Source organism: Glycine soja, chromosome 7 (genome assembly GCF_004193775.1).
Source record: "Glycine soja cultivar W05 chromosome 7, ASM419377v2, whole genome shotgun sequence".
In the NCBI taxonomy this organism is placed as follows: domain Eukaryota; kingdom Viridiplantae; phylum Streptophyta; class Magnoliopsida; order Fabales; family Fabaceae; genus Glycine; species Glycine soja.
In genome coordinates, this window is record NC_041008.1 from 10,407,201 (window position 1) to 10,428,561 (window position 21,361).

Genomic DNA, 21,361 nt, shown 5'->3' on the forward strand with positions numbered 1-21,361 from the left:
ATAAAAAAAAAAGGTGTAAAAAAATTAAAATAAAAGAACAAAAAACTTTATAGCTACCAGATCTTGACTGCGTGAAGCATGACGGCATGCAATCCAAGTTCATAATTTAGCTAGAGGATAAAATATGATTTTGGTATGCATACTTTCAGCAAAAATTAATTTTATTCCTTATACTTTTAAATTTTAAATTGATATTTTACTTCTCAAACTTTAAAAACCTGACTATTTATATTAACTTATTTATTATTTTTGTCTTTAAATTTAGAATATATGATTTTTTTAATTCCTCAAATTAAAAAATATTTTCTTAATCCTTAAATTTTGATAATTTATTTTGTAGTATAAATTAATACTATGTATTGGTTCACATTTTTTTTTCTTTTAAACAAATAGTAGTATTGTAATTAACTGAATTAAGGATTTATTGATGTAAAAAAAAAAAAAGACTTTATCTTCTAAAACTAAAAATAAGGAGAGACAGACACGCACACCTTGTGATTCTACTAGTAATAATAACATAACAATAACAATAACAAAGGTACATTCAATCCCTTTGGTTTAATCTCTCTAGGGTTATTTTCTCTCTCTTGGATTCCATTCCTGCGTCTTCATCAGAGGTAGGTATGGTCGCTCCATGCTTCATCTTCTCCATTCCTATTTATATATTATGCTTTTCTTCATCCATTCGCTTTCCCACAGCAGCCAATGGAAGCGGCGGCGACGGCAACGGCAACAGTTCTCGCACCACCGTCGGCTTTCCTCGGAAGACCCTCCGTACTCGCCTTCCGTTCCAATCTTCGCTTCTCCACTAAGGTATTCAATCATTTATTTATTTATTGATTTGTAATCGCCAGAATTGCATAGCCAGTTTGATAATAAACTGCATTTCAATTCATTTCTTACCGCTTAGGCTTGTTTTTTGTTGCTTTGCTTTTATTGATGCTGCTAGCTTGAATTCTTGCCATAGGGGAAGAGAATACACGAGTTGAATTTCGCTACAAAGTGTGCTTTTTTTCTTGTGATCGTGATATTTAGGTCCTATTTGGATTAATTTCTCGATAAGCACTTACAGGAGAGGCAAAAAATAAGAAGATAAAATGAATTTAGGTTCTTCCATAAGCTTATTTTAACTTATGCGTAAGCTAATTTTAGCTTGTGCAAAAGTTCAATTCATTTTTCCTTCTTGTTTTCTTCTCTTGTAAGTGCTTGTTAAGAAGTTTATCCAAATGGGGCCTTAATAATTGCTTCTTTTTTTTTTTTTTAACATGTTTTGTTGTGTTGTGGTTTTATGGTTCAGTTTTGCAAGGGGGTTATACAGAACATGCTTGTGCGTAGTTTAAATCTTGCACAAATTATTTTTGGAGATATTCTTGCTTGGTTGGGTATTTTTGATGTTGATCTCTCTTCTCTTGCTTTATTGTTGGCTTGCCTGAGTTATGCTGTTCAATGTGCTTTTGTCGAATTATTACTATTATTACTTTTTGTTGCATATAAGAGGTTTTAGGGACTAGTTATTTGCTTTCTAAGTCTCCTTGGTGGTTGGCAGTTAAGCACTTCTGTAGCTATCTCCAAGCATGGTCATGGGAGACACTGTGTTGGAACTAGAAGGGGTTTTGTAGTTAGAGCTGCATCATTTACACCAGAGTCATCCGAACCGAGTTCCAAGATTGCTCCACTTAAGCTGGAGTCTCCAATTGGGCAGTTTCTGTCTCAGATTTTGATAAGTCACCCGCATCTTGTGCCAGCTGCAGTAGAGCAGCAGCTTGAGCAATTCCAAACTGATCTTGATGGTGATAAACAAAAGAAAGAGCCTTCTGCTTCAGGCACCGACTTAGTTTTGTACAGGTTTGCTTTATTCTTTTGATGATATCTGATACTCTACTTTATCGCCATGTATTTCTGATAAATCTGTGAATCTAGTTTCTTATTTTTTAGTAAAATTTAAACAATGGATAGTTCATATATATACAAAAATTTCTAATTCCCCTCTCATTCATTGGATTGGGGTCCCTTAATTGATCAATGCTATATTTTACTTTATAGATAAGCAAATATTTCCAAGGAAATTTACTCGTTTAGCTTGTTTGGAGTTTAACAGAAGAATCTTTGCTCTTTGTGTGATTGTGTCTCTCCTTTGGAGCAGTTGTGCATTTTTTCCCTTTTTTTTAATAAAAATTCAAGTCTCTTTTAATTATAATTCTTTTTAGATCTGTACTCCATAGAACTAGATTGAAGACTTGTAATTTGGAAAAATAACTAAAGATATTTTTTAATTAGATATACTAAAGAAGTAAAGATATCTTACAACAACAACAACAACAACAAAAGCCTTAATCCTATTAGGTGAGATTGGCTACATGAATCACTGCAATATTGCATTATGTATTTGTTGATTTAATTGTGTTTACTTTGAATCTAGGATAAATTTTTTATATCAGAATAAATCAGTATGCAGGAATATATTTTTTTTGTTTGGTTGCTGTTTTCTATCAGAAAGTGCTTTTGCAGTTGTAAAGAACTGATGGGTGCTTTTATCTTAAAAAAGAAAGGAAAATATCTTAAAATAGAAAGAAATAAAAAGAAAGAAAAGAAATGAGGCGTTGACAACTGTGCTTGCTTCTGAAATTTTCCAGGAGAATTGCTGAGGTTAAGGCTAAAGAGAGGAAAACAGCTCTAGAAGAGATATTGTATGCATTGGTGGTGCAAAAGTTCATGGATGCCAGTATTTCTCTGATACCCTCCTTAACTCCAAACCATTCTGGTCAGGTTGATTCATGGCCAAGTGAAGATGGAAAACTGGAGGAGCTTCACTCACCGGAAGCCTATGAGATGATCCAAAACCACTTGGCTCTCATTTTGGGCAACCGTTTAGGGGATTCAACATCTGTTGCTCAGATCAGCAAAATCAGGGTAGGACAGGTTTATGCAGCTTCAATAATGTACGGGTACTTTCTCAAGCGAGTTGTGCAAAGGTTCCAGCTGGAGAGGACAATGAAGATTCTTCCTAATGCAACAGAAGAGAATAGCATTCAACAAACTGTTGTAGATGATTCAAGAATCAGAGGCGGAGAGGGCCATTCTCATGTTATGTCCCATCCTGAAGTTTCTACTTTGCCTGGTGGTGGCATCAGCTCTGGGGGATTTGGCTATGGTTCAAAAGTGTCCAGGTTGCGTACCTATGTGATGTCCTTTGATAGCGAGACTTTACAGAGATATGCAACAATAAGATCCAAAGAGGCTCTCAGCATCATTGAGAAGCACACCGAAGCATTGTTTGGAAGACCTGAAATTGTTGTAACACCGCAGGGGGTAATTGATTCTTCCACAGATGATAACATCAAAATTAGCTTTGGTGGTTTGAAGAGACTTGTTTTAGAAGCTATTACTTTTGGTTCTTTTCTCTGGGATGTTGAGAGCTACGTCGACTCAAGGTACCATTTTGTCCTGAACTGAGCCCTGCTCACTCCCATGCACCCCAAGGCAAAGTCTGTACGGACTGAAAGTACAAATATTTTTCACCTGTTTGATCAGTGACATTAGAATTGGTTTTCACTATTGAGAGGATATCTTAAAATTAGATATTTGCACATTTGTTTGTCCTTCGTTATCGTGATTTTTGTTGGAGTATTAAGTGTGAAACAGATATAGACCAAAATTCAAATTACAAATGACTGTTGTTGGAGCACTTTATAATAAGTATGGCTGATGTAAAGGAAAAGTGGCTGACTACAAGATTTCTTTGTTAGATGTATATTTTATCAATTTTTTGACCAATGGATGGATATACACATTTCATGACCACGACAGTGAAAAGTTGCGAGAATGTTAATATTATTCTTTTCTGTAGTTATTTTTTTGTTTCTTGTTTTTTTTTTTAAATCTTTTCTCTAGTTTACTATCTATTAATATTAAATAGTAACTACACCTTTCTTAATGCCATTCTATTTTTTTTCTTGATAATAAAATAAAAAATGCAGCACGCACACTTCCTTTTCAATTTTCAAAACCGAAGATTGTGTAAATAACATTGACTGAAATGACAGTCTTCTTAATCACGAATTCACGATATTATATGTAATCTGAGTGGTAATGGTTATTCTCTTTGCAAATTTCTTTGAAGATCAAGGCTATATAGTAAATATGTAAGATTAAAATTGGAAAAGATTAAAATGAACCAAAAACTTACATGAACCAAAATTAAAAAAAGTTCATATTACATGACTAAATTAGTATTTATTCAAGCTAAAAAGTTTTTTACTACAGTAAAATAAAAATACCACGTTACTCCTATTAGATCACTAAATGTGGCAAAGTTTTTGTTAAAAATACCACGTTAACTCTGCTTCAGCATTCATAGATTAAAAATTTCACTGTTCTATCGAAGCCTTTAGTCAGAAGAAAATCAAGCAGATGGAAATCTGCGGACCTAGTTTGTCCTTCGTGGAACTGGAAGCCATGCAAGAATTCTGATTGAAACATTTGAAAAGATAAAGAATTGTTGTAATCTTTGTCAGAAACAATTCATTGATGTATGTAACGAATGTTGGATCTATATTGCTGTAATTATACCCTTACCAAATCCCCAATTTGAGAAGATAGAAAATCACTATAACTCTTACCATGAGGCAAATGTACTCAACCAAGTCGGTTTTTAATTTTGGCAACTTGGCATAAAGATTAAGAAGCATGCTTTTTTCTTTAAAACAAATGTTGCCTTTTGAGCTTCCGTTTGTAAGATTCAGGTTTCTGGATTTTCTTTTATTTGCAAATTATAAACTAACAATTGAGAATAATAAAAAAATTGCCAAACCATTGAATGATTTTCAGGATTCCAATACAAAAAAGTATCCCTCAGATTTTGTAGGGCTTCAAGTTTGTTTTTCCTCTCACAACCGATGAAATTGATCACTGAACTATTTATCTTTCAATACCTTGGGTTGAAAATTCCATGATATTTTCCCTTACTGCTCTAACTTAATTCATATTCGACTATTCAACCATTGAATTATATCCTGAATGATATCCTCTCGTTCAGGTTCAAAGAGGAGGTCATGTGCAAAGCCTTCATACAGTTTGATAGTTTTGTCTGTTGAGGATGCTTGTTCATACAATTTTTGAGAAGCATCAGGATCAGTAATAGAATCAGCAGTGCCATGGAGAACTTGAAATGGAACTCTCAGTTTTCTGAGATTTTGTTGCAAGTAGCTTGTAATTCGAAGAATCTCATAGCCGGTACGTACTCTTAGAGATCCTGTACATACTAATGGATCTGAATATTTAGCAGTTAGAGCCTCTGGATCTCGAGAAACTGGCAACCCCTTCTTGTATGCAGAATTACATTGATATGTTGGCAGCAAAAATGAAAGTATAGGCGCAAGTGCCTGCCATGAAGAAAATATAGAGATGAAAAGTGGTTCTAAAAAATAGTGTTTTATATGTTCACTGATGTATATGCAAGTGTGCATTGTTCACTGATGTATATGAAACTATATGTTCACTGATGTATATGCAAGTATGCATTGTTTTATATATTCTGGTGTAAATGAAGATGCAGAATAAATGTATGTATTATAATCAGATAAGTTGGATGCATCCAGCAGGGTATTCTCACCACCAAAATTGGATGAGAAGGCTCCACTCCAACTGCTGGTGATGTGAATGTAGCACCAACTATACTAGCTTCAACCTTTGGATCAAGCAGTGCCTACAATATATATAGAAGGGAAAAGCTGAATCAATTTTGTAGTCATTTGGTCCTGGACAATTTTTTTCCCCAAATGTAAGTTTCAAGAGTCATATTTTATACAAGAGTAAATAGTATACATACCGATAGTGTAAAGGGTTTTTACATTGCTAAGTGTTAACCAATCATAAATTGTCGTGTTTAAAATCATTCCTAACATGATTTAATATTTATGATTGGTTGACAGTTTGAAAACCCTTCATTCTATCACTGCATATAAATTAAACTCTTCATACAATCCATACCTTAAGAATAATGGCAGCACCTGTTGAGTGTCCATAGCAGAAACATGGAAGCCCATGGTTTTCATTTAGAATCTTCTCAAGAAATACTTTCTGTTTATCAAAATAAAATAGTGTATATTAGAAAATATGTAATGAACCCTAGAAACATAACTACTTCCCAGTTTTCACCCACTACATCTCTTTCCTACTTAACTGCTAACACAAAATGCTGACTCAATTCATACACCATAGACCCTTTTATTTATACACTATCCTACAAAGTTCTTGTAGGTTCTATTACATACCATATCAGAGACAGCATCATCAAGAGAATGAACATATGCATGCAACCCATCACTTCCACCATGGCCTACAGAAGAGCAAAGACGGCAGACAAAAATCAGGTTTGACCTAATACTAAAAATGGAGGAGACAGGAATAATAAAATACAATATACTAGACTAGAAAATAACGAATTGAAGTTTTCAGAATAGATTGATAGGCAGGAGCAGACATCCAATGTTCCTGAAATCATCATCATCATTGTAATATGTTGCTGTATTTGGAACCTAAATATGCTTTAACTATTGAAGAATAGGGACCTTAACTCAGTGAAAAACTGAACAAGTAAAATTTAAGCAGGTAACAAAGTTTCTGTTTTTTATATTTATGTAATTTTAGATCCTTTTGACAGGTTTGGTACCATCAAATGGGTTGGGGGGGAGGGGAGACGTGCTGTTATTGGAATGCTGTTTTGGGTAGCAGTAGGATTTTATGTGTTTGTTTCTGAACACTGATTTCTTAGTAGGGTACACCTTGTGCTCTAATCCTCTTTTTAATAAAATTTGGCTTATTAAAAAAAATTAAGCTAGTAATTTGTCTTAATTGAAAGTCAGAACTTAATCTAATTCCTAAAAGATAAAAAAAAAAAATGCAGTTGGCAGGATAAGATGAGATGCACAATCAATGGCATATCCCAGTTTCCTGCTCTCGGAGGTACCTACTGTAGTGTGCATAAAGAGAAAAGAACACTTATCCATAGAAGACTTCTGTGATTTATTTATAGTAATGTTCAATTGTTAAATTAAAATCAATATATTTTCAGACTTAAGACTTAATCTGTGAGCTATTCTATTCTTAAACAAGTCAGACGCAATACACACAGATAATAAGCTTACTTATAAACAGGAGCTTCACATGTTACTTTATCTCACATATAAGCATCCATAATTCCAAATAACTTATCCCTGCAACATCCAAATATAGATGCATGTTGAAGAACGGTGACAACTAAACTATTAAATAAAAGGAAAAAAATTATTACTGTTTTCTGTAATCCAATGGAATAATCCTAAATATAAAGGATGACATAAATTTGTTAGAAGAAAATTTTCTTTGGAGTTTCACTACCACTACTCTGTCCTTATTTAACTGACAACAACTGCAAATTATTTTGTAGAAACTGCAGAAATCTAGTCAGTGAATCATCCTTTATAGCAAATAATATAAAATAATAAGATGTGAGATGAAGCAAATATAAAGTATGTTAAAATTTATTCCATCTTTCTCATGCTAGTAGTACATAAACATGAAAATAGCTCATATACACCCCAAAAAGGAAACCAATTAACCAAACTAAGGATCTATTACTATTACCAAGTTCATGAATGAAGTTGAAAAGCTACTACCGATTCCTCCACAATTCATGTATGCTCATAAATTAGAATTGGCTTCTTACTTACCAATCCAATCCATCCCATAAACTTTGTAGCCATTAGCATTCAGCTGCTTTGCAAAATCACTATACCTGCCACTGTTAGAGAATAATGGGGATGGCTTCAGGAAAACAAAAGTAATATAAAATATAAAAGACTTCAGATCTAGAAATGTGTTTGATTTATTCACACCCACTTGCCCTCCTTTTACAACCTCTCACTTTCTATTTATTCCTTTTCTCTCACATATCATCCATTACGTATCTCACATTCTTTTCTTTCTTTCCTATCTATCTCTCTCCTTCCACCCAACTCACTCCATAAAGGGGTGTGAGAAGAACATTATCCTTACATAAATTACTAACCTGTGTTCATTCAGTCCATGCATAAGAAGAACGAGTCCCCTGCACAAAGTAGGTAACCTATTTTAGCTGTTCAAATTCTACCAGAAAGAAAGCAAAGTAGTATTAAGGAGAAAAATATAAACTAAAGGAATAAATGGGTAAGCTGTCCTTAAAAACAGAAAAAAACGAAAATGGAGTAGAAATTGTGAGTGTTATGCTATACTTGAATTCTTGTTTTCAGGAAATAAAACTTTAGCAAGGCACAAGATACTAAATCAACATGAAGCATCTAAAGATACCACAGATATATCATTAAAAGGTATGCTCTTATTATAATTAAGAAACTATCATTTAGATTAAAAAAGATTATGATACTATATAATTAAATTATCCATATTACATCCCCAAACAGAATCATGTTGGACTTTGTGGGAATAGCTGCCTCCATAAGCTTTTCAACTTTTCTTAATATAATTTTTTTTGATCCATAATAATCGAAGACAATACAAAGGATTTACAATAACTTTTCTTAATATAATAAATACGTATAATTAGAAATTGTTTCCATAATCTGAAATGTCGTAAAAAAAAGTCAACAAATAATATGAGTTTTGTTCCCACAATTAAAATTTCTGGATTTGTCTCGGTTTATACCTACCTGATCTTATCAGAAACTGGTTTCCAACATTGTGTGAAAATGGTATCACCCCTTTTGGTTCCCAAAAGCCAATACTCTCTCACACATCTTTGATCATCATCATCCTCCACCACCCTCCTTATGGCCAACTCCCTCCTTGCTGCCACCGCACCAGCACCACTTTTCCCTGGCACCATCTTGGCCGGCATGCGCACCACCGCGCCTTTCCGGTGGCACTCCTCTTTGCCGCTGGGTTTCTCGGCCGGTGGCACCCTCCTCCGCCCTCTGAATGGCAGCAGCAGCAGCATAGCAACCGCAAATATCAACATCAACAAGCTCTTCAACGCTCTGAGAGATAACAAGGCGCTTTCCTTGAAAATGAATGCTTCTCTCGCCATTTTGTTCCAAATCCACACACCCTTCTGCTGCTAATGATTCCTCTATCTTCTCACGATGTTTTTTCTTCTTTTTCCCTCGTGGAAAATGTTGAAAAAAAATGAAAGAAGAAGAAAGAAGAAGAATAAGAAAAGAGAAATGGTGGGGAGCTTTTGTTTGTTATGAAAAATGCAGTATTGCAGATGAGATGATAAAAATAGGCTGGAGGAAGTGTTGCCAAATATAGGAACCTAAAACGGGATGATTATGATGATATGTTATAACGACGATGATATATTTACTTCTTTCTTTTTGTTGAATTGGATTACAATGCAATGAAAATGAACATAAATAAGTAATATATACAAGTGCAAATGTTTTTTACATTGTGAATTCTATTACAGACAAACTGCTGTGTACATAAGTGTTAAGTTTAAGAGTTTAATGGCTACATGTGAAATTTCAGAATATTTTTTTGTTTTGTTACAAAGCTAAGTCCTAGGAAAAGAATATTTCAATGTAAGACGAAGTTGAAGCAGTCAAGAAAATGACATGATGTACAAACCAACTGTCCATAAAGTGTGGATCCAATGGATTATTTGTGACGGATTGCTGGTTGCAGTCATCATGTATTTACGCAGTCAAAAAATCTGACACTTCAGATATTTATTTTAAGTTTAATTTATTAAGGGAAAATATACAAATATGTGTCACATAATTCAGGCCAAAACGTGGAGGTCCAAAAAAAAAAAAAACAAAAAGACTGGGACTATCAGCCCTAGTATTGCAAAAAAACTTTTTAGCGTTAACCACTCCTTGTATATAAGTTTATTAGCCCTTATTGAGATTAAATGATACCTATATGTATACTGGGTTTAGATAAAATGTGCATGGATGTACATGACGACCAAATGATACTTATTTTATCACCTTGTTTTAATCATGAAAACTATTTTTCTTTTTTTAATTTAGAAAAAAAATTATCTTCTCTTCCAATAATCTTCTACTTTTTTTTTAAGAAAATATTCTTTAATCATCACCTCCATTATCACCATCCCATCATCATTGTATTCATCATTATTACCATTACTATCATTGTTAGTAGGTTAGGTATATAAAAAAAATTGATTGTAAATTATAAATTAAATCTATATATCTCCTTAAAAAAAGTCCCTATATCAAACACCTTTTTAATTTCTACTTGAAAAACTATCTACATGAATTTATTTTGTAACTTCATGTGTAAATGAAAAACACAAGTATACTGCCTAAAATAACTTTATAAAATAATAAATCAAATATAGATACTTTTAACATGAATTTTCAATATCAACCAAAATTTAATTCAGTCAAACGATACTTTTGTTTAATCCTATGATATAATTACATATCACTATATCACTATTGTAAATATTTTCTACACATACGTACTAGCTGTTAACGTGCACAATCTGTGGATGTTAAAAACGCGAATACTAGAGTAAGAGATTGGTATCAAATTTCTAAATACAAAACTATTCAATGACAAATTGCTATGAAATTGATGTGTTCTTATGTTGAGTGTGAACTTTTAAAAAATTAAGTTCTTTTTATTAACGTGAATTATATTCTAAATAATATTATTCAATGATTTATTTTATACAAATTATTATTTTGTTCTAATTTTTTTCTACGACGATGATCAACATGTTATGTGTATGTATTTATTGTAATACTAAAATAATAAATTAAAGAAAATTGTAAGACTAATGCCTAGTGGTAATTTCTTTTGATGTAATATTAAATTAATTGTTATAAAAACTCTTTTGATTAAGTAGTACAAAGTAAAATGTATCAATTTGCGAGATACATATAAACATGAGAGGATTGATTATAACATTATGAGATGTTAAATTGTGGGCATGATATTTGGTTGTGAATAAGTATGTGTTTAACACTTATGTGACAATAATTATATCATGAGTTGTGAATTATACAATAACCTGATCAGTGTTGATATTGAGAAAATGTTTATGCGCAGTGTTAAAGAGAAAGTGTAGGTTTCATATTTAGGAACCAATGTTAAATTGTAGCACAATATGTTGAATGTGTTTAAAACACGAGCGTGAGGTCGTGAGTATTGTATAATTCATGAGAAGTGTCTATAAATTAAAATTGTGATGAATTGTGGAATAACATGTTGCTTTGAGATTATAATATTATTATTGAGATTGAGTATAAGTGCAAAGTTGAATATGTGTTAATCTGTGATATACATGTAAACATGTGATGGTGGATTGTAACATTATGAGATGTGAAATTGTGAACAAGTTTTAGTTGTGAATAAGTGTGTGGCTAACACTTGATGTGACATTACTTGTGTTGTGAGATGTGAATTATACAATAACCTGACTAGTGTTATCTTGAGAAAAGTGTTGAGTGCAATGTTAAAGAGAAAGTGTAGGTTTCCTATTTAGGAACCAATGTTAAATTGTAGCGTAATGTGTTAAACGTGTTTAAAACACGAGTGTGATGTCGTGTGTATTGTATAATTCATAAGCAGTGTCTGCATGCAAAAAAAATTATTTTACGGGTTGAACCTGAATCAGGAGGGAGAGGCCCTGACAGACTCTTCAGAGTGTAGGCCTTGGGGGTAAATACACCCGGTTTGAGTGCTCCTTTGAGCCTGTGCCGATCTCACATGGTTGAAGCGTTCTCGCAAAACAGCGTGACCTTGAGTGGTCTCCCTATGATTTTATATAGTGAGAGTAACCTAACATACTCATGTTGTGGTGTGTCTTGTTATGTACTCCTAAGCGCCTTAGGATGTTTTTTCACTGACATGATATCATATTGCATATAGGCTTGAGTCTTAGCATAACTGTTGCATACGATTGCTAATTGTTTATTATGTCTTGATCGGAGTGTGTGATTCATGTGTAATGTGATTGATGATTGAAAAGTGAATTTTAAATGACAAAGTGGTGGAATTATGTGAGTTATGTTTAAGTAAGTTGTATCTCATTTATATGATATGTATATCTAGTTGTCTTATTTTTCTATTAGTTAGGAATGTGATAACTCACTCCTTGTGTTTTGTGTTTGGAGCCTGTGATGATCTTGAACTTTGTGTTCGGGGGAGTAGATGACTAGGTGAATTACTTTAAGGAACCTTGTGCTGAAGGACGTCGAGACACAATGTTCTGATAGAGTGTGACATTGGAGTATATGTTTCTATATTAATTGTATGAAATCTTAGGCGGCCTTGTTTGAGTCGAGATGACTTTATTATTTATCTAGACAAGTTTGAATATGATGTTAAAGAAAGTGGATGTGAGCCTTTTACCCTCTTGAAAGGATTTTATTTAAATGTGTTTTAAAAATTTTTAATTAATTATTATTTCTTTTCCTTTTATTAGTACATATATGTATGGGTTGAGGGTGTCACATCTTTCTTTCTAAATTATTTTATCTCTAGATCTATTTTTAAATTTAGTTTATTATTTTTTTAAATTTAAATTACTAATACTTAAAAATAATATTATAGCATGGATTTTTAAGTTATTGATTATAAATCTGAAATATGTTATGCATTTTATTTATTATAAATTTTAATTGTGATATCATTTATAAAAATTAAAATCAATCATTTATTTCCAATTTTTTTTTGAGTTATATAAATTTGTGTGCTTCGGATAAAGATAGAAATAAAGCATTCGTACCGCTGGTTTTGTTAATCTTGTGCATTTGTTTCTTGGGATTTGTTTTATTTTCTCCAGACCTGTGCAGGCACCAAAAATATTAAAAATAAAGATAGAGATAATTAAAAAAAAAACCCATACCCCATACACCCCAAAAGGAAAAGGTTATCTACAATTTTCAAATCTTATTAATGGAGTCGACAAATATATCTCTAAGATTATACAAATCTTATTATTAAAACGAATAGATAAGTTGGAAGGATAGGAGATGAACCCGCGAAAAGACGGAGCAGAAGACAATCCCCATGGATAAATATCAGATACAAGGTTAGTTAATTTGAATCAGTTTTATTCGTATATCTCAAATAAAGTAACTCTTAAAACATAGTTTAATTTTAATATGACTTAAAAGTAATTCATAATTATTGACCATGTTTAGGTAAGTTTTTTTATAGTATTAATTAATTTGAAAAATGTAAAAATGACTTTAAAAAAGATTATTATAAAAATTAACGATTTTTAATAATATAGTAATTTTTCAATTGAATATTGATGAGAAGGTTGACTATTGTAATATTTAATTAAAAAAGAAAGAAAAATGCATTTCTATCTTTTTAATCATTTTATACGATATAGGATATGCCTCCAAAATCTTTTCTGTGAATAAATGATAAGTTTCCAAATCTTTTGTTTGGGCTAGAAATAATCTCTTAACATATTATTATCTTATAGTTGAACTGTCACTTATCTTTAACCGTTTAATTTTATTATAAATAGAACATGAAACATAGATCATACTCACATCGACTCTTCTTCATAGTGGGTGATTTCTTTGTGACTTTGTGTTGCAATGACGGGGCGAAAGTGTTCTCTGAGTGCAAGTTTTCTGCTATGTTTGAGTTTGATTAGCATAGCAATCAATGCTCTTGAGGTTTCATATGATGAAAGGGCACTTACAATTGATGGCAAAAGAAGAATTTTATTCTCTGGTTCCATTCATTATCCTCGCAGCACTCCTGAAGTAAGCTACTTTATTTTTTTGATATTACTTTTGCTAGTTTTTTTTTTTATCCTAAAACCCAATGATTAGTACTGCGCATTTGAGTTTGTATTACTGTTATCATCATTTTTTTTATTAAATTAAATGTATTTAATTTGTTATTTATTTTCTCTAATACATATTTGACAGATGTGGCCATATTTGATTCGTAAAGCAAAAGAAGGTGGACTTGATGTAATTGAAACATATGTTTTTTGGAATGCCCACGAGCCTCAGCGTCGTCAGGTTTCTCCTTGGGACAAAAATTTTCGGTTAAATATATGTTTTGGTTTTGTGACAAAATTTATTTTACCCTTAAATTTTGCAGTATGATTTTTCCGAAAATCTAGATCTTGTTAGATTCATTCGAACCATTCAAAAGGAAGGGCTTTATGCGATGATTCGAATTGGTCCATATATAAGCAGCGAATGGAACTACGGGTAAATATAATATATCTCTAACAACATTATTAATTACATACAATTTATATGCTTTTTAAATTCAAATAAATAATTATTTTCATTTCCTATATAACATCAGAGGTCTCCCAGTTTGGTTGCACAATATTCCCAACATGGAATTTAGGACACATAATCGTGCATTTATGGTAAGTCTTTTCATTTATTTATTTTTTTGTGAATAATTAATCTTTTTTGACATGTTTAAAGTTCTTTTCCTCCTGCTTTCCTAAATTGAATATAGGAGGAGATGAAAACCTTCACCACAAAGATAGTGGACATGATGCAGGATGAGACACTATTTGCCGTACAAGGAGGACCCATTATTATTGCTCAGGTTTTAATTTTTCCAAGCGTTTCCTAATTGATTATATATGTATAACTTACATATTCTAATTCTTTTACTTTATATTTATTTCATACACAAAAAAGATCGAGAATGAGTATGGAAATGTTATGCATGCATATGGTAACAATGGAACACAATATCTCAAATGGTGCGCTCAATTAGCTGACTCTTTTGAAACTGGTGTGCCTTGGGTCATGTCTCAACAAAGCAATGCTCCTCAATTCATGGTAATAAACAAATAGCTTATAAGAATTAATATTATTTAAGTAAATTTTACAATTTATTTTTATATTTTTCTCTATCCTTGGTATATTCATATTACATATCTTATTTTATGCTTTCTTATATTTTTTTAGAAACTGTTGTAAAAATTTATTTTGAAATAGTATTATTTGTATATAAATATTATAATTCAATATTAATCTATACGATCAGTGGTAAAAATAAATCTTTACGTGTGGTTTTTATTTTTTTAGTAATTTGTTGCTTTGTGTTTTGGTGACTACCTAATTAGTTGTTTTTTCTTCTAAAATTAGATTGACTCGTGTGACGGTTATTATTGTGATCAATTCCAACCTAACGACAACCACAAACCTAAAATATGGACTGAGAATTGGACTGGCGGGTTAGTTCTTCATTTCAAATATTTTTATTTTTTATATTAATTTTTAAATTTAATGTTGCCATATTAATATTGTACCATCACTGAACGTAAAAGTTCTATATTGTTATTAATGATGCCATGCCACGTTAAGTTTGACAATTTGTTTGCTATTAGCGTATCAAATATCAAATATATAAATAAAATTCTCAAATTTCAATCTAAATTTAACTTTTGTTTTCCCATTTAGGTATAAGAATTGGGGTACGCAAAATCCTCATAGACCCGCTGAAGATGTAGCTTATGCAGTTGCAAGGTTTTTCCAATTTGGTGGCACATTTCAAAATTATTATATGGTAATTTTTTGGCTTCACTTTATATAAAAAATTTGCTTCACTATATATATATATATATATATATATATATATATATATAATTTGAATTGAAAAATATTGTAGTTTTATTAATGTTGACACTTTATTTGTTTATTTCAGTACCATGGTGGTACCAACTTTAAACGAACTGCCGGAGGCCCATATGTCACTACTTCGTATGACTATGACGCTCCTTTGGATGAATATGGTAAATCATATAGTTAATTGTTTAATATGTTTTTCTTTTGAGGAATTAACATACTTTAACATGTTATGTGGCTTCCATAAAATGAGACTGTGCTATAGTAATCACCTTGTCTGGACATTTTTTTTCCTTCTTATTTTTAAGATTAGGCAATTTATTTTTAGTACATGTTTTCTTTATAAGGTAATTTAAATCAACCAAAGTGGGGACATCTTAGACAACTTCATAACCTTCTAAAGTCAAAAGAGAATATCTTAACTCAAGGTTCCTCACAAAATACAGATTATGGAAACATGGTTACAGTAAGTTTATGTCTCTCAACTGTTTCTCTGTCTCAGTCTCCATATATATTAATTTGAGTTTGTAAGTAATGCAAACCATATTTTGATAGGCCACGGTGTACACTTATGATGGAAAATCAACTTGCTTCATTGGAAATGCACATCAATCAAAGGATGCTACAATTAATTTTCGAAACAATGAATACACCATTCCTGCCTGGTCTGTTTCTATTCTTCCAAACTGTTCTTCAGAAGCTTATAACACTGCAAAGGTGATGAGAATAATCCTCAAAATTGTTATTATAATAAAAAAAATCCTTTTCTTTTATTACATGGCCAATCAAACTTTAGACAGAAAATGTTACTGACACTCCTCTTTAATTAATAGGTCAATACTCAGACAACTATAATGGTCAAGAAGGACAATGAAGACTTAGAATATGCGTTGAGATGGCAATGGAGGCAAGAGCCGTTTGTCCAAATGAAAGATGGACAAATTACAGGCATCGTTGACCTGACTGCTCCCAAACTCTTGGATCAAAAGGTTGTCACAAATGATTTTAGTGATTACTTATGGTACATCACCAGGTAATAATTTTCTATGCATGTCCTTTTTAATTAATTCAAAGTTGAGTAATGTTAAGTTCTCTTATTAATTATATCTTCCTACAAATCCTCCTACTACATTTTATGATAAGTATTAAATGAAAAGTAGAGTAATTTATAGTCTTGGAAGTATAAAACATATTGAAAACTTAAAATAAAAAGTAGGAGCAGGATATTGTAGGAGGATTAAGAATTTTTCTTCAAAATTTTGTTATCTATTGTGGTGCATCAATTTGCACACATACCTACTAACTTTCATGAGAAAATTAATAATTTCCCCAGCATTGACATCAAAGGAGATGATGACCCTAGTTGGACCAAAGAATTTAGGCTAAGAGTGCACACCAGTGGGCATGTACTCCATGTATTTGTCAATGGAAAACATGTTGGTAAGTTTTGACAGCAAAACAACCACTTATCCCTTTATTATAGGTGACAATGATTTTAAATTTCACGCACCCATTCTTTTTCCTCACAGGTACCCAACATGCTAAAAATGGACAATTCAAGTTTGTTCACGAGTCCAAGATCAAATTGACTACTGGGAAGAATGAGATAAGTCTACTTAGTACCACTGTTGGATTACCCGTAAGTGTAACATATTCTATGCTTTGCACATTTTGATAATTCAAGACATTGTTAAACGTTGTAAAATTGCATTCTGTAAATTATGTTGTTTGAAATTCTGAAGACCTTTGCAGGCTATGACAGCCTTGATATTAATTGTGACAAAACAAATCACATTTATCAATAATTTTCTATACTAAAGTTTCAGAAATCTTCCTAACCGTGATTGCAATTGCAATTTAAAACCTTAGATTATATTTACATTGTTGGTCTTGATATTTGATTCTGTAAGCTAATTTTGCTTCTATATATTTACTCAGAATTATGGTCCTTTCTTTGACAACATCGAGGTCGGTGTTCTTGGTCCGGTTCAGTTGGTGGCAGCAGTTGGTGATTATGATTATGATGATGACGAGATAGTCAAAGATCTCAGCAAAAATCAATGGAGTTATAAAGTTGGACTGCATGGGGAGCATGAGATGCATTACAGCTATGAGAATAGCCTCAAAACATGGTATACAGATGCTGTTCCAACCGATAGAATTTTAGTTTGGTATAAGGTAAAATTACTAATTGTTGCTTTAACTTATTCAAATTGCTTTGCATCAACAATTTCTAAGATCAAACTAATTAACTACCAATTGATTAATGTGTTTCTTTTTAGACCACATTCAAAAGTCCCATTGGAGATGATCCTGTTGTGGTTGATTTGAGTGGATTAGGAAAGGGTCATGCTTGGGTAAACGGTAACAGCATTGGTAGGTATTGGTCAAGCTACCTTGCAGATGAGAATGGTTGCTCTCCAAAATGTGATTATCGCGGTCCATACACTTCTAACAAGTGCTTGTCAATGTGTGCACAACCTTCTCAAAGATGGTAATCAAATCAATTTCTTCACCAAATTAATTTTAGAATTGTGTTATTTTGGTATAAAAACTCATTAGCATTTTATATTTTGTTGTATTACAATAATTAGGTACCATGTTCCACGCTCATTTCTTCGTGACGATGATCAAAACACATTGGTCTTGTTTGAGGAATTGGGAGGCCAACCCTATTATGTCAACTTTCTCACAGTAACTGTTGGGAAAGTATGTGCAAATGCCTATGAAGGGAATACGTTGGAATTAGCATGCAACAAAAATCAAGTCATCTCAGAAATTAAATTTGCTAGCTTTGGCTTACCAAAGGGTGAATGTGGATCTTTTCAGAAGGGAAATTGTGAATCTTCGGAGGCTTTATCGGCCATCAAAGCGGTAATGTGTCATGCCATGCCTTTAAATTTCTTCTAGGTTCCATTAGGTAAAATGGTACCTAAAAGAATGATAAAGAAATGCCTAATACTACTAGTTTTTTTGTTGACATTTTTTTTTCTCTTCTCTTTGCAGCAATGCATTGGCAAGGATAAATGTTCTATTCAAGTTTCTGAGAGAACACTTGGACCTACCAGGTGTAGAGTTGCTGAAGATAGAAGATTAGCAGTTGAGGCAGTTTGTGATATACAAGTAAGCGGCGAAGGGAGGAAACACTAGATTTTATTATGTGCTTTGGGAAATCATTTAGGACTTTAGTTTCTTTAATTCAATAGTTTTCATTTTTGTTTTGAGTTGTAATGGTTTTGACATAGAAAAACCTCTTTAGATGTTTGTTTTCGGTTCACAATTAGGCTAGGATGCAGATAGATAAAATTTCCTCCTTTACATTGAATGATATGTATAGTTTTACATTTGGTATAATAATATAATATTAGTTACTGATTTTTATACTAGCTTACGATTGAGAAAACTACTTTGGCCTTAGATGATTCAGATGAAAAATATTCATGCATCATTGTAGCTCCAGGCTTTTCACAGACCAAATCATCTAAGTCATACGATTGAGTCATCAATTAACTTGTTTTACAAGCATGGTCAACTAAAGAGACAAAACAAAATAGTAGTAAATAATCAGTTAAATGTGAGATGAAAAAAGAACAAGAAAAAAGAAATTACATCCTCGGGATGGCAATTCCTGCAATATCAGCTAACAAATGCAGGAGGGACCTCATAGAGCCTAAGATCATTAACTGTAACTTTTCACTTCAGATGAATTTGCAGTCATCACGCCATTGATTCCCCCCCAAAAAAAAACAATCATGAAGTTGAGCATCTTCTAACATGAAACATTGCCTGAAAGTCTCGATTTTCATCATCTGATGGATAGAGCAACTTTGCTGCTATGACTAGAATCCTAACCATTTTGCATTTTCTTCATTTTCTTTTTCAAGGCCTCATCTAAGTTGCTGCTTGACAGTGAAAGAACCTGATTCGGGAGTAACTTCACTTCAGATTTTTTCATAATTGCAAATCTAGGTTTAATCCTTTCCTCTAAACTGTATCCAAAATATTGAGGGAACTTAACCAGATCAGATTTTGGGTAACCTGAATCAAATTTTGTGTCAGCTGAAAGTATACAAGGCTCCATATCATGAAATCATGGTCCCAATTTCTTCCAAAGTGTATCCCCTCTCCAAGAAAAATGCTGTTATAGGCTTTAGGTTGGCCTCAATGCTAAGACCAAAATTCTGTGGGCATCTGAATAGAAGAGTCCCAACATCAACCCCCAAAGAACGGAAGTACTTAGCTATCTTGTATTTGTATCCATATAGGGAGGTTACTTTGGAGTTAAGAAGAGAAGGCTATCGTGTGAATTCCAAATAAACAACCATGGATGTCAATATAATTTACTATTTTTTATACTTCTAAGGCATGTAAGTTTTTTTTTTTTTTCATTTTATACTTATTTTTCTTTATTATCATATTATTAGTATTTAGTATTATTTGAATTTATTGATGACTAATCTTTGTTGGTGAGTAAACCTAATTGATAATCTTTAGTGAGATTCTCTTTTTTCAATTGCATTCTTTCATTCACAAAATTTAAAATCAAAATCTTAATTAAGTAGATTGAGTTCAATATCAGTCAAACCAGAGAAGAATCCGAAAACATTATAAAAGGGAACTGATTTTTTTTTATAATTGTTTAAATGTCATACATTTAATAAATACTTTTTAGTATCTTTTATTAATTTTACATATAAAATCGAAACTAATTTTTATATTACATGATAATAACCTTATTAGTTATCATAATAATAACAAATACATTACTAATTTTACAAGAACTATCACTTTAATCATTACAATAAAACAACAAACACAACTAATTTTATATAATTTTATATTAATATTAACCATTATTATTATAACAACATACAATATTTATTTTAAATAATTTTATACTAATTAACTTTTATATTTTACTTCTACTCGATATGAAATTTCACCTCACATTATACTTGTAAGGCATGTAAGTGTCTTTTTTTTTTTCATTTTATACTTATTTTTTTATTATCATATTATTAGTATCTAGTATTGATTGATTTTATGGGTGACTAATTTTTGGAAATCTAATTGATAATCTTTAGTGATATTTTTTTTCTTTCAATTATATTTTTTTCATCCATAAGACTTGAAATCAAGACCTTATTTAAGGAAATTTGATACCTCACTTTAATCCAAAATGTTAAAGTTTAGATTTATGGATCTTCTCCTCATTTATATGTGCTTAACTTTTTTATTTATACTCAAAGATTTTCCCTGACACTTATACTCCATCACATGGACATGTAAGAGAAAATCCCATAATGTGTGAAATGTGACACCCTCTACCCCTCACATATATATTAATAAAGGAATAAAAATTCAAATATTAATTAAAAGTATTTTTAAAACATTTTTAAATACAAGCTTTTCAAATGGGTAAAAGGTTCACATTCACTTTCTTCTACATCATATTCAAACTTGTCCAAATAAATAATAAAGTCATCTCGACTCAAAGAAGGTCATCTAAGTCTCATACAATTAATATAGAACCTATATCCTAATGTCACATCCTATTAGAGCATGGTGTTCCCGTGTCCTCTAGCATGAGGTTCTTCATAGTTATCCACCTATTCACCTACTCCCCCGAACACAAAGTTCAAGATCATCATAGGATCCAAACACAAACAGCAAACCGGGAGTGAGTTATCACATTTCTAACTACTAGAGAGAAACAACACAATATATAGTAGCCAAATACAATTTACTTAGCATATCTCACACTATTTCATCACTTTGTC

The 21,361-nt window shown here is 31.8% G+C and overlaps 3 protein-coding genes across 6 annotated transcripts; 2 read left to right on the forward strand and 1 right to left on the reverse strand.

The window, feature by feature from the left end:
* The first annotated feature begins 490 nt into the window (after window positions 1-490).
* On the forward strand, window positions 491-3,834 carry LOC114418710 (UV-B-induced protein At3g17800, chloroplastic-like). 4 transcript variants are annotated; one of them, XM_028384180.1, is made up of 4 exons: window positions 491-617; window positions 703-813; window positions 1,547-1,845; window positions 2,634-3,834. In XM_028384180.1, the coding sequence occupies exons 2-4, from the start codon at window positions 706-708 to the stop codon at window positions 3,451-3,453; spliced, it is 1,227 nt and encodes a 408-aa protein (XP_028239981.1). In that variant the 5' UTR covers window positions 491-617; window positions 703-705; the 3' UTR covers window positions 3,454-3,834. The 4 variants fall into 4 exon arrangements, with proteins under 4 accessions (XP_028239981.1, XP_028239982.1, XP_028239984.1 ...); XM_028384181.1 differs by having other exon boundaries at window positions 505-621; XM_028384183.1 differs by having other exon boundaries at window positions 513-621; window positions 700-813.
* Window positions 3,835-4,747: 913 nt separating this feature from the next.
* LOC114419370 (monoacylglycerol lipase-like) lies at window positions 4,748-9,361 on the reverse strand. The gene is made up of 7 exons (XM_028385022.1): window positions 8,685-9,361; window positions 8,048-8,086; window positions 7,710-7,780; window positions 6,273-6,337; window positions 5,989-6,078; window positions 5,612-5,704; window positions 4,748-5,381 (listed from the first exon to the last, which is right to left on the reverse strand). Exons 1-7 carry the CDS (start codon window positions 9,059-9,061, stop codon window positions 4,980-4,982), a joined length of 1,137 nt encoding a protein of 378 aa, XP_028240823.1. The 5' UTR covers window positions 9,062-9,361; the 3' UTR covers window positions 4,748-4,979.
* A 4,207-nt stretch (window positions 9,362-13,568) lies between these two features.
* Window positions 13,569-18,853, forward strand: LOC114420344 (beta-galactosidase 15-like). Its single transcript, XM_028386261.1, has 18 exons — window positions 13,569-13,739; window positions 13,908-14,003; window positions 14,086-14,198; window positions 14,299-14,365; window positions 14,461-14,553; window positions 14,649-14,792; window positions 15,102-15,190; window positions 15,417-15,522; window positions 15,661-15,748; window positions 15,929-16,047; window positions 16,137-16,298; window positions 16,415-16,614; window positions 16,915-17,021; window positions 17,111-17,220; window positions 17,520-17,759; window positions 17,864-18,075; window positions 18,176-18,455; window positions 18,588-18,853. The coding sequence occupies exons 1-18, from the start codon at window positions 13,569-13,571 to the stop codon at window positions 18,729-18,731; spliced, it is 2,541 nt and encodes an 846-aa protein (XP_028242062.1). The 3' UTR covers window positions 18,732-18,853.
* Window positions 18,854-21,361: the final 2,508 nt, after the last annotated feature.

Excerpts from the sequence above, each read along its gene's own strand:
- LOC114419370 (XM_028385022.1), bottom strand. The coding sequence starts at position 9,061 with ATGGCGAGAGAAGCATTCATTTTCAAGGAAAGCGCCTTGTTATCTCTC. Across the intron at positions 6,338-7,709 it reads TTATGGGATGGATTGGATTG|GCCATGGTGGAAGTGATGGG; the intron begins GTAAGTAAGAAG and ends GCTCTTCTGTAG. Across the intron at positions 5,705-5,988 it reads GTGCTGCCATTATTCTTAAG|GCACTGCTTGATCCAAAGGT; the intron begins GTATGGATTGTA and ends TATATATTGTAG.
- LOC114420344 (XM_028386261.1), top strand. The coding sequence starts at position 13,569 with ATGACGGGGCGAAAGTGTTCTCTGAGTGCAAGTTTTCTGCTATGTTTG. Across the intron at positions 15,749-15,928 it reads CGCTCCTTTGGATGAATATG|GTAATTTAAATCAACCAAAG; the intron begins GTAAATCATATA and ends TTTCTTTATAAG. Across the intron at positions 18,076-18,175 it reads GCACAACCTTCTCAAAGATG|GTACCATGTTCCACGCTCAT; the intron begins GTAATCAAATCA and ends TACAATAATTAG.
- LOC114418710 (XM_028384180.1), top strand. The coding sequence starts at position 706 with ATGGAAGCGGCGGCGACGGCAACGGCAACAGTTCTCGCACCACCGTCG. Across the intron at positions 814-1,546 it reads ATCTTCGCTTCTCCACTAAG|TTAAGCACTTCTGTAGCTAT; the intron begins GTATTCAATCAT and ends GGTGGTTGGCAG. Across the intron at positions 1,846-2,633 it reads ACCGACTTAGTTTTGTACAG|GAGAATTGCTGAGGTTAAGG; the intron begins GTTTGCTTTATT and ends GAAATTTTCCAG.